The sequence below is a fragment of the Carassius carassius genome, chromosome 7 (assembly GCF_963082965.1).
Source record: "Carassius carassius chromosome 7, fCarCar2.1, whole genome shotgun sequence".
In the NCBI taxonomy this organism is placed as follows: Eukaryota; Metazoa; Chordata; class Actinopteri; order Cypriniformes; family Cyprinidae; genus Carassius; species Carassius carassius.
This window is the reverse complement of record NC_081761.1, coordinates 34,114,941-34,127,213: the sequence shown is the minus strand read 5'-3', so window position 1 is coordinate 34,127,213 and position 12,273 is coordinate 34,114,941. Positions and strand designations below refer to the sequence as shown.

General features: G+C 36.4%; 1 protein-coding gene and 1 pseudogene across 1 annotated transcript; one reads left to right on the top strand and one right to left on the bottom strand.

Annotated features, from left to right (window-relative positions):
* The first annotated feature begins 173 nt into the window (after positions 1-173).
* On the top strand, positions 174-3,240 carry LOC132144017 (aprataxin-like; annotated as a pseudogene).
* Positions 3,241-3,245: 5 nt separating this feature from the next.
* LOC132144016 (choline transporter-like protein 1) lies at positions 3,246-12,238 on the bottom strand. Its single transcript, XM_059554714.1, has 16 exons — positions 11,743-12,238; positions 9,998-10,084; positions 9,286-9,428; positions 9,069-9,205; positions 8,886-8,979; positions 8,223-8,392; positions 7,959-8,048; positions 7,728-7,867; positions 7,455-7,641; positions 6,464-6,632; positions 6,219-6,375; positions 6,010-6,093; positions 5,799-5,936; positions 4,786-5,022; positions 4,613-4,690; positions 3,246-4,226 (listed from the first exon to the last, which is right to left on the bottom strand). The coding sequence occupies exons 1-16, from the start codon at positions 11,764-11,766 to the stop codon at positions 4,206-4,208; spliced, it is 1,956 nt and encodes a 651-aa protein (XP_059410697.1). The 5' UTR covers positions 11,767-12,238; the 3' UTR covers positions 3,246-4,205.
* Between the last annotated feature and the right edge of the window lie 35 nt (positions 12,239-12,273).

Sequence of the window (12,273 nt, the reverse complement as noted above, 5' to 3'; positions counted from 1 at the left end):
CTCCCTGTGTTTTGTTTTCATCTGCAACACATTCTGTTCTTGTTATATTATTATACATATTACACTAGCAGGTAAGTTATAGGTGCATGCTGAGTTTAGAGAAGCACTTTATACAGAGTATGCTTTTAGTTTGACGAAAGAATCAAACTTTTTATTTCCATGTTTTCAGGGCGATGCCTGTGTGCTTACTAGTAAGTGAAGATGATTCTTCACATAAACCCATGCAGCTTCATCACCAACAGTCCGTGACTCTGGGGCGAGGGCCTGAAACTAAGATAAAAGACAAAAAGTGCTCCAGAGAACAAGGTTGAGGTGATTTTCTATAAGAGCACTTGAGAGATCTCTTATAAACTAATGCGTTTTTATTTTCTTGCAGTTAAATTGAGACATGATTGCATCAGATGATTTATCACTGTTAAACAGGTATGCTAGAATATTATAGAAAATATTAAAAGAACATTGTATGGTATAATAGATATTTTAATATTAAGGAAATCTGTAAATTATAAAATTGCATGTTTGAACCGTTTGTTTGCTTTTTAACAGTTGGGTGTCAATCCTACAAATGTGGACAATGTGGTTGTGGAATCAGGTACAGTGTCATCAAATAAGCAAACACAGGTTTTTCCCAGTGTATTATCTCAGTATTATTATTATTATTTTAAATCAGAAACATAATTTCAGTCAAACAGATGTTTTGTGCAGTAGACTAAAATGTTGAATTCAAACCTTCATGCACAGGACAATTCTGTTTTAAAATAATCAAATCAGATTTCCACACTATTTCCACTAAAAAAACCAAAGGGGGGTTTATAATTATATAACAAAGTAATGCAAAGCAATACTTTTAACATTTGATAGCATGTTCACAACTGTCATTCATATGTTATGAGTAGAGTTGAGCAAACCTTCAAAAAGAGCCCATGGAGGGAAGACCATCAGACCATCACAGAGTGCCATACGATTCGCCTCCCCCAAAAAAGACACTGCCATCTGGATCTGATAAACCTGTGAGTTAAATTTGGTCGGGAGTTTTCAGTAATTTGCCAATAAAATTCAAATTCTATGATAGTTATACTTGTAATTAAGGACTTTTAGTGCGTAGTTTTGTATTGTACTTATATTTGTGCCTATTTTTAAACTTAAAACAAAGTTTTGGAGCTGTTTAGAGAAATGTTGAAGGTCTATATTAATTTTTTGAATTTCTGTTTTAACACCGCAAACTTTCTTGTTTCCCAGGAATCTGCTGGCCATTGGAGCTAAGGGCTTAAAGTGTCAATGCAGGACCCTAAGATGCAGGTATAAGTTGTTATCCTATGAATCAAATACTGAAACTGACAAATAAAGACCTTTACATCTTTACAAAAGATTCCTAAATGTTGTTCATCCAAATGTTGTTCTTTTGAACTTTCTATTTATTAAATATCCTTTTTTTTTTTTTTTTTTTTTAAAAAGCACAACTGTTTGCAGCATTGATAATAATTGTTTCTTGAGCATCAAATCAGCATATCATAATGATTTACGAAGGATCATGTGACACTGAAGACTAAAGTAATGATGCTGAAAATTCAGCTGCGCATCACAGAAATGAATTACATTTTAAATATATTAACAGCTACCTGTTTTTATCCCCCGGTGTATAAAGATGACAGGGTTGTGGTCATCAAGGACAAGCGCCCAAAGGCGCGATACCATTGGCTGGTGCTGCTGTGGGACTCGATCTCCAGTCTGGAGGCTCAGCGCTCGGAGCACGTGGAGCTGCTCAAACACATGCAGCGTGTGGGAGATCAGATCCTGCAGCAGTGCCCTGACACTCACAAACTGCGCTTCCGGCTGGGATATCACGCCATCCCCAGCATGAGGTACAGATATCTGCGTCCTGATTGGCTGCTGATGCGGGGAGGGCGGAGTTTGTTGTGAATGCAGTGTTTAGGATGTTTATTTCTTTTCAGTCATGTCCACCTGCACGTAATCAGCCAAGACTTTGACTTGCCGTGTTTGAAGAACAAGAAACTGGAATTCCTTCACTACTGACTATTTTGTGAGGTCTTGAGGTACAGTATACACAAAAGCAGACGGTTTTTCATAATTAAAGATAACTGTCTTTGTAGTCCTTTAATCAATATGTAATCATTTTTAATAGTTGAACAATGAAAATTTGCTGACAATTTACCCTCAAGCCATCCAAGATGTAGATGAGTTTGTTTCTTCATCAGAACAGATTTGGAGAAATGTAGCATTACATCACTTGTTCACCAGTGGATGCTCTGCAGTGAACGGGTGCCGTCACAATGAGAGTCCAAAGAGCCGATTAAAAACATCACAGTAATTCACACCTCTATTTCATCAGTTAACATCGTATGAAGTGAAAAGGTGCATGTTTGTAAGAATGAACATCTATTAAGATGCTTGTCATTTCAGACTGTTTCCTCTGGCTAAACTACAAATCCTCTATCCATAATATAGCTTTCTCCATTGAAATAATAATTTCGTCTGAATCTTGAGTGAAATCTGCACAGGTCAAGCTCTGTTTAAAGGTGAAAACAGTCCAAAACCGCTCTAAACGAATATGTGGGTGGATTTCGATGTGAGAGGGGATGGACTTTTTTCACTGTGACTGAAAGGAAGCATTATTATGGGTAATTGTGGACTTGTATTTTGACCCGAAACGATGGTTCAAAGTTGAAATGTCTTTAATAATAGATTTATTTCAAACACACAGCTTTTCACTTCACAAGATGTTAATGGGTAGACTAGAGTGGTGTGGATTATTGTGATGTTTTTATCAGCTGTCTGAACTCTCATTCTGATGGCACCCATTCACTGCAGTGCAAGGGATGTAGTGCTGAATTTCTCCAAATCCATTCCTAAGAACAATTCGTCTACACCTTTAATGGCATGAGAGTGAGTCCATTTTCTGCAAGTGTTCCTTTTTGAGTGATTATTCCTTTATTAAAAAAATTGAAAAAAAAAACCTCTAAAAGTTGTTTAGATACAAGCATTTCCCTGTATAATTCATGTTTATCTTTCCACAGATGTCACTGCGATGCTGGAGCATGATGGGAAAGTGCCAGTGAAAGAAGGCACTAGTGAATTACTGAAGCTGCCTCTGAGCTCTCACTTGTGTCATAAAGAGCAGCCCACGATACCTAAACTAAACGAACATCTCAAAACTCACCTGCCTTCTTAAATCTGTTAAACGTCTGTCAAATTACAATTCATTTGGTAAACTGCCCATTGAATCCTGGTTTTATTGAGTGTTTAAAGATGGTAGTTAAAAGTACATTTTCCTTTCACCCACACTTCAATTGATTGAAGCTAAAGTGTAATTTCTGCACTAAATGGAATTACACAAATAACTTGATTGCTGGTACAAACAGGCCATCCACAGTCTTGTTTTTCTTGAACAAACAGATTGCAATTCTGTTTAGTGATGTTTGTGATGTATAAATTACACACTTCAGTTTATTGGCATGAGGAAAATCATTATGATGTTCATTTAGAAGCTGAGAACAAATTATTTTTGCTTGTAAAATACTGCTGTACAAAAAAATCATCAGAGCAAATAGAGGCAGGAACTACTGTAGAATAATAAAATCACACTCAAGGAATCATTCAGCTGCTCTGAAACCAAGGAGAGGGGATCCAATAATATTGCGTACATAGAAAAACATTGACAGTTGCAGACAGGAGTGTATTTCACATCCGTTACAAAAGAAAATCTTTCAAAATCAAAGGACATAAGATAAAATACAAAAGCATCTTAAAAAATTAAGTAAGACAACTAAAGCAGAAGATAACGACAGTGTGTTTTTAACCAAAATATCGAAAATACTATTGCTAGTCCATAACTTCTGTATAAAATCGACTACCCCAATAAAACATAAAAAAACCTGATATTTATGCTCCTACCTTTTTATTTTAAAATAACTTGCAAATATTCATCCTTTGAAGTCTTTTCCATGCAAGTTTTTTTTTTTTTTTTTAGGAGCAGATATAGTAGCAATGCACACATCCAGTATTGTGTTGTTGTTGTTGTTTTGTGCATGTACCCAGCTCACTGTCCTGGAGCTATTCTAATGTCAAATGCCCTGCAGTCATGATGACAGATGTCTGTCACATTGAATTCCCTGAAGAGAAGCTTCTGTGCATCTCAGTAGCACTTTTTAGGCGTGTCAGTTGATGTAATACAGCGCTGGTCTTCATCAAGCCAGTGTACCTCCAGTCTGAAATATAATAAACGACACGAGTAAAGAAACGTGAATTTAATTCCGTGCTTGTTTTGCTGGAATCTCCAACTTCCAAAAGTCTAATAGGCATAGTTGGCCCAAAAATGATCATGTTGTTGCTCCAAACCTATATGAGTTTTACTTCTGTTGAGCACGAAAGATGATATTTTGAAAAATGCTGACGGTAGCCATTGACTTCCATAGTATGGACGAAAAAAAAAACACACTGTGTAAGTCAATGGCTACCGTCAACATTCTTTAAAATATCTTTTGTGTTCAACAGAAGAAAGAAACTCAGACAGGTTTGGAACAACATGAGGGTGAGTAAATAATGAGAAACCTGAAAAAAAAATTCAATAATAAATGTTTTCTTTTAAACTCACCATGGATTTCATTTCCCGACTCTCTCCTTCTACTTTGCTGTACCGCTCCGTGTCTCTCCTGGTGTTTTCTACAAACTCCTACATGAATGATCACAGATTGACACCAATAACATATTTAATGTGACATACAACCACACAATACTCAAGAGGAAATTAAAGGGTAACTCGCTCACCATAAGGGTCTTGTCCATGTAGTACTCTCTGCCCGCGCTGCCGTCGTTGTACTTGGTGTCGATGGCGAAGCAGAGGAAGAGAACGTCTACTATGATCTCAAAGATGGAGAGGAAGCAGTGTGCCACCAGGAAGGCGAAGACGCACACGATGATGAGCGGCAGCACCCAGACGGTGTATTCCCGCTGATAGTTCAGTGAAAGGATGCCCGCAAACGCTGTACACGACACTATCAACACCTCCAGACACAAGAAACAACTCTTAGACCTTCTGGAATCTGTTTTAGCATCATTAATACACCATTTTTAAAATGATTACATTTTTACATGATTACAGAATTACATTTTCTATTTTGTTTTTTGTTTAATTTTAGTAACATTTGTCATTTTATTATTTTATATAGAATGCTTTTTTATTTATTAGTTCATTTTTTTTGTCATTTTAGTACAAAAATTGGAGATACTGCTTTAACAACTAGCTGAAGTATATATATATATATATATATATTCATTTTTATTTTTTGTTTATTTATATTTTGTTTCAAGTATCAAAATGTTGGTTTTAGTTAACAATGACCAGGCTTATCACTTAGGGATCTTTAGCACATAAATTGTCCCACGTTTGTACTAAGGATATAAATGATAACTCAGATTAAAATGTTTTTTGTGGACTGAAATTTAAGTGTAATGATAGAACAATTCTTAGATAAAAAAATAAATAAAAAAATTGAATGGGGAAAATAAATCCTTCACGAAAATACTACATGATGCCTTGCCAACTAACTGAAATAATATCTGTAAGTACTAAAATGAACAAAACTGAAATAGAAATAAAACTCTTAAAATAAACATGGAATATATATTAATAATTGTGAAAACCTTCCTAAAATAAACTGAATTTACAATGAAAATAATGCAAATGAAAACAAAAATGATAATAAATACTATAAACAGTATATAAATCTTTACTAAAGTAACACTGATTTCTCCGCAGTATAAAGGGAAGTTGCACATACCTTTCCTAAAAACAGCACAAAGTCCCCAACACTGTTGATAGCTGCCACCCGGAGGGCGTTTTCCACGAGGATGATGAAAGCGTCTCGCGCAGACGTGCAGAAGTTGGTGCTGTTGATGGCCGTTGCCGTATATGCGTTCTGAAGAAAAGCCACATGATTAACGTATCAAATGAAAACAAATTAATTCATATATTTGTGCCATAAGACTCACCGTGTTCAGGTAAGTGAGGCACTTTTCTAGACACCACAGACAGCAGATACAAGCCTTCAGCATGCAGCGCGCACAGCCGTTTTCCTACAGCAACAAAACAAGCTCAAGTTTAAGAGTCTCAGCTCTTTAATTAATCATTCAATTGATCAAAATGCAAGTAAAGATATATTCATAATGTTAGAAAAGGTTTCTATTTGACGGTGACTAACTCTTCCTTTGAGCTGACTGTGGATGTAGGTGAGGATGAGGCGGGGAATCTCCACTAGAGTGATGATGAAGGCTCCTTTGACCACGGTGCCCAGATGATAGCGCATCAGACGCAGCGCGGACGTCACGATGGGCGTGAAGGGCATCTGAGACTTATCTCTACAATCAGACAGAGAAACCAGTAGAACCATAGAGCGTTGTCCTTTATGGACAGGTGGAGGAACGTGAATGACCTTTGACCTCTTACCTGGTGAAGTAGTAAGTGACGACCGCTCCGGCTATGGTCATCTGCTGACAGGCGAGGATGAACTCGCTGATCCAGATGAGGCCCACGGCGTGGTACCACACCATGTACTGCAGCGGCCCGTCCATTCGAAACTCCACCAGACCCGTCTGGTTATTCTGCACTGGACTTCCTGTGAGGAAAACAGAGCTCTCAAACACTTCCTGGAGAAGCACTGAAATATAATACAACAGCCATCTCAATGAGGCTGGGGAATATAATGAATGTTTGTGAGATATTTATGATAATATTTCTTATGAGATAAAATAAGCACATTGTGACTACAGCGATCATTTGGACGGCTTTGAGAAAAAGATACATTTTTAATAGCTTTTCAGATGTGAACTTCAGCAAAATGCCATTAGAGTTAGTAAGTTTAATTCATTTTACTGTCCATTCTAAAAAAAAACGATAAAAATAAAATATTATATATATACACACACATAATGCAATACATTTTTATATAATTATTCACATTTAAAAAAATTAAATGGTAATTTGTACACACACACACAGTTTAAAAACAAGAGTATATAATAATATTTAAAAATAAATATGCAAATATACATAAATGTTATTTATGTAATATGTGATTTTATAATTTATTTAAAAACAATATAAATATATTCAATCAATATCAATGTTATGTACTCATTATAACACTGACATTATATATATATATATATATATAAAAAACAATAATAAAGCAGTATTATTATATTTTAAGTTTATTAAGTATAAAAAATATTAAAAATATTAAGTATTTTTGATTGCAATTGCAAAGACACACAAACACATAAATTACATGTATATACACACACACACACACACACATATACACATACATATATATATATATATACACATACATATATTTATATATATATATATACACATATGAATACTCCTAGAAATGCGGCCCACCCCAGACCTTCATTGGTTTGCTCTGACAGACCTGCGGAACCGAGGAAGAGGAGCACGGTGATCCAGTAAACCCAGAAGAGCATGAGCGTGAGGAAGGTCCAGAAGGGCTGCAGGACCAGCAGAGGCAGATGGGTGAACACTTTACCAGCCACATGAAACAGAGCGATGGTGAGCGCCACACGCTTCCTCATGAAGAACATCAGCAGCAGCAGAATCACCTGAGGAGCGCCGTTATTCAGGATTACATATCTCCACGGTACTCTAATTTGGCAGTTTATATAGTAGCATGTGACTTCAAACATACAGTGAAGACCGTGGCAGCGATGGCGTAGATGAGCAGGGCTTTCTGGTTGTCTTCGGCCACCTCCAGTTCCAGAGCCGGTCGAGTGGCATTCACAGATTTACTGTGATCCACATACAGCCACCACAAGATCCCAGTCCCACCTGCAACAAACACAGCACTGTTTCACACATCTGCAGCGGGACAGCGGCCCATGGCCCTGTCATTGATCTAAATTAAATACTGAAGTCTCACCAATTGACCCGACCACCACAACGGCTGAGAGAATCCAGACCAGAACCACAGAGATGTAGCGGATCACAACCATCAGGATCAGAGACAGAACTGCAGCACAGAGCAGAGACAGAACGACGCTTTAAACCCTGCTATATATATATATATATATATATATATATATATATATATATATATATATATATATTCAAATTGAACTAGTAAACTGCTTAAAAATATGATGTCTGATGTTTTGATGAGAAGAGCGCTGTGTCATGAGCTGACCGAGAGCGAGCAGACACAGGCCCATGATGATATCTTTGGATGTCATCACTCCAGCGATGACTCTGTGCACCACGCTGTTGTCACTGACGAAAGTGATGAAGGCCTCGGCAAACCTGGCGTAGCAGGAAATGTCAACTGGCACACAGCGGTGAAACACTGGTAAGGATGCACTACACAAAAAACAACCCCCAAAAAAGACAGAATATAGGTTAGTCTGAAGAGAAATTAATCAAACCTACAAACCAAAGATCAAGCTAAACCTTTGTTTTCATCGCTGGATGTCTGGGTGGAAATAAATTGTTTCAAATTCCCAAAAGTTTTTATTTTAGCTGTGAATCATGATTTGAAACTTGCCATCTCTAGTCAGTGGCTTTTTTTGTGGAAATATTTTAATAAACAGTAATATTTAAATAATCTTTATATCTGCACTACATTTTAAAGGTTTGGGGTTAGTATTTTCTTGTAAATATATATATTTTTTATAATTTATTTTAAAAGCATATAAAATTATAATATTCTAATTTATAATATTATAATAAATTTACATAATTTTTTTTATATATACAGCCTTGCTAAGCAGAAAAGACTGCTTTCAAAAACATTCCTAAAAAAAAAATCTTACAGTCCCCTAACTAACACAGATGGAATAAATACATGGACTACCTTGGATAGACCGGAAGTTTTGGACATTTTGTACCCATATTAGCATCAGAGGAATACGAGTCCAGATGTACATCGTAGGAGCACAAATTAGATCCTAGAGAAAACAACACAGAAAAACAAAACCCCATTAGGCAGGAATCACATTCGAGGGCCTCCAGCCGTATGTGACAACACTGAGCTCACCGTTAACTTCTGAGAACTTTACGAGATCCTCAGAAGTCTTCAGCTCGGTGTCTGGACACTTCGAGACGCACAAAGCCACAGATTGAATCTTTCTTCTCACTATGTCGATGTTACAGGGGTCCAGGAAAAACACATACCTGTGACAGAACCATTGAAGAAACTGTCACTCAACACTTGTGAAACCCTCCAGAGGAGGTAGCTGTGTTTCTTCACATACTTTCTGGAGGTGTGGTCGAGGCCGCTGAGCTCTATTCCCGGGATTTTGGCATTCTTCTGACCGCAGGTGTTCCCGTAGCTGTCGTACCCTGATATGAGTCTGGATGCAGCCCCTGTCGCAATGGCAAAGCCACAGATGCAGAGCTGCCACAGAAACACAAGATGATGATCAGCACATGGGACACAACTGGTTTTTTGAAGATTTGATCTGAATATCTGAATAAATAATATTTCCATTGATGTATGGTTTATTAGGATCGGACAATATTTGGCCGAGATACAGCTATTTGAAAATCTGGAACCTGAGGGTGCAAAAAAAAAAATCTAAATACTGAGAAAATCACCTTTGAAGTTTTCCAAATGAATTCTTAGCAATGTATATTACTAAACAAAAAATAAAGTTTTGATATATTTATGGTAGGAAATTTACAAAATATCTTTACTTAATATCCTAATGATTTTTGGCATAAAAGAAACGTAATAAGATCATTTTGACCCATACAATGTTTTTTTTTTTTGGCTATTGCTAAAAATAAACCCCAGAGACTTGAGCCTGTTTTTTGTGCTCCAGGGTCACAAATAAAGGTATTTTTACCATATAAAACAGACAGCATGCTGTCCATTTAATTCAAGTACTTAAGTTTAACAAATTAATTAAATACACTTAATTTAAAATTAATTTTGTTTTTAAATATGTGAACTGTATTTCCTACCATGCCGATATTGAAGAGGATGAACAGAAGAAGCCATGGGATATCTGTGCACTTCCTCTGCTCTAAGGGTTTCCATTCGCGGCTCTTCTGTAAAGGGAAGTTGACATAGTTGACATATACAAACTCTCTTTTAACATAAAAATATAGCTAAATAAATACACACATGCATGCATAAAGAAATTTTTTTGTGTGGATCAAGTATACATATATATATATATATGTGTGTGTGTGTGTGTGTTTATGTGCTCATGTATGTTTTGGTAAATTTTTGTGCTTTTGTTTCATTTATTAATTTGTTTTTATTAATTATGTCTATATATTGTTAGTTTTAGTAGTTTAGTACTCAACTTAAACATGTTTTATTTCAGTAAGTTGCAAAGGTAACGTTTAAAAATTGTATTTAACTTTTTTTATTTATATCTAATATTTTTTTTTTTTTTTTTTTCAACTTTATTTTAATTCACTATAACTATTATAATATGTTTTGAAATAAAAATAACCAGTCGCAGTTTCCAAAATTGTAAGCTTCTTTTTTTATCCTATAATCTTGGGGATACTTGGGAAAAGTTCAGCAGCACAAAGCAGGAATAAAACAGTAGGAAAGCACCGTAGTGAGTGAATGGGACTGTCTGAACACACCGGACTTGTTCTCAGTGAAACCCGGGGCCAGTACCATGAAGCTGGTTTAGCTGGCTATCCAGGTAAGTTTCAGTTTAGTTTGCACCAATCCTGGGTTTTTAGTACCATGAAAGTGGCTTGGCTTTTAGTGGTGTTAATCACCATAGTACTTACTTCTCTGTTATGTTATGTTCTGGTTTAGAGATCTCAAACTGAAATTTGACCAATCAGCATCAAGCAAAGTAACACGTCTGATGCAATAAAGCCACTACCCCAGTTTCTCTGACTCCAAATTAAAGGACGCTAATGGACGCAACATAGTAAAACAATTTTAAAGATAAAATTGTCTGATTTCTACAGATGAATATTTTTTTTTTATAATTGTTTGATATGATTTATATAATTATTATACCCTTAATCCATTACACAAGCAAGTTTAGTTCAATAATAATTATTAGAAAAAAATTAAATTAATATAAACATATAGATAATTTATAATAATAGCTTTAAACGTGAATATATATGATGTTTTTTTAAGTTTCCCTCTTTCATGTATAGATCATGTCATCTTGTAAATGTGTCTTCATATTTTTCAATCTTGTAATCTTTGGTAGTGACTCTCTCGTGAGAAGTGAATCACAGATTCAAGGCATGTGATTGGCTGTTCATTAATGAGGTCACACTTTCATGTGCACTCCATTAACTCAGAATTAAACCTGAGTTTACAGAGAAAGTTGATGATGGGCTTCATGGTACCAACAAAGCCGGATTGGACCGGTTTGGTTTTGTCAACTCAAAACTAATCCTGTAACCCTGGGTGTGTTCAGCCACCATCATGCTACCGGAAATGAGCTTTACACTGTTGACAAACAAAGCTCTGCATTCATTTATCTTTAGTTTGATGTGATAAAGGCGATAGGAGCAATAGCTCGCTGTATAAAGCACACATCTTTCTTAATTATAAATCTATAAGACCCTTGCTTGTATATGAGTGACTTTAATGTGAGGGTTGCGCTCTTGCACTCGTAACTTCATGCAGTGCATGTACTCGTTCAAGTCAAAAAGTTTCCAGACTCCAATCCGCATGCATTTGCTCGATGTATTTGTTGTGTTTTATGATGTCTTACCTGTGTGCTACCGCAGCATCCCATAATTCCTGAGTTGATGAAAATCACAAGCGCGCGCGGGAAGTTAATCAGGGAGTTGGCAGCGCGCGCTCAGCGTGTCCTGCTGCAATTTCCGATGAATGTGGTGTAAAAGTTGCACATAGGTAATTAATACGCATAAACGCCCTTAGAAACAAAGATACGTAGGTTGTAGCAATCACGCATGAATATAAACACACTCGAGCCGCTAACGTGAGTGTTAGTAAATAGATTAGGGTCTGTTTTTTTTCAGGATCTGACGTGCAGTAATTCTCTCGTGACAAGGTGAATAAGGCGGAACTGTCCTCTCCTCCTTTTCTTCGGTCACACGGGAAACTAGAAACAGATCTTATTTAACTCTCCAGCTCCCTCGGTGTGACATTAGCGCAAGCTACTGAACTCTGACTGTCCAAACTCGTAGATACGTTACTATTAGCACACGTTTCACGTCTGTTATGCCTAGATGACATTGAAGGAATCTTGAATGCTCGTTTGAAGAGATTCTTTGTAACG

Excerpts from the sequence above, each read along its gene's own strand:
- LOC132144016 (XM_059554714.1), bottom strand. The coding sequence starts at position 11,766 with ATGGGATGCTGCGGTAGCACACAG. Across the intron at positions 6,376-6,463 it reads GTCACTTACTACTTCACCAG|AGATAAGTCTCAGATGCCCT; the intron begins GTAAGAGGTCAA and ends GTCTGATTGTAG. Across the intron at positions 5,023-5,798 it reads TTGTGCTGTTTTTAGGAAAG|GTGTTGATAGTGTCGTGTAC; the intron begins GTATGTGCAACT and ends TTGTGTCTGGAG.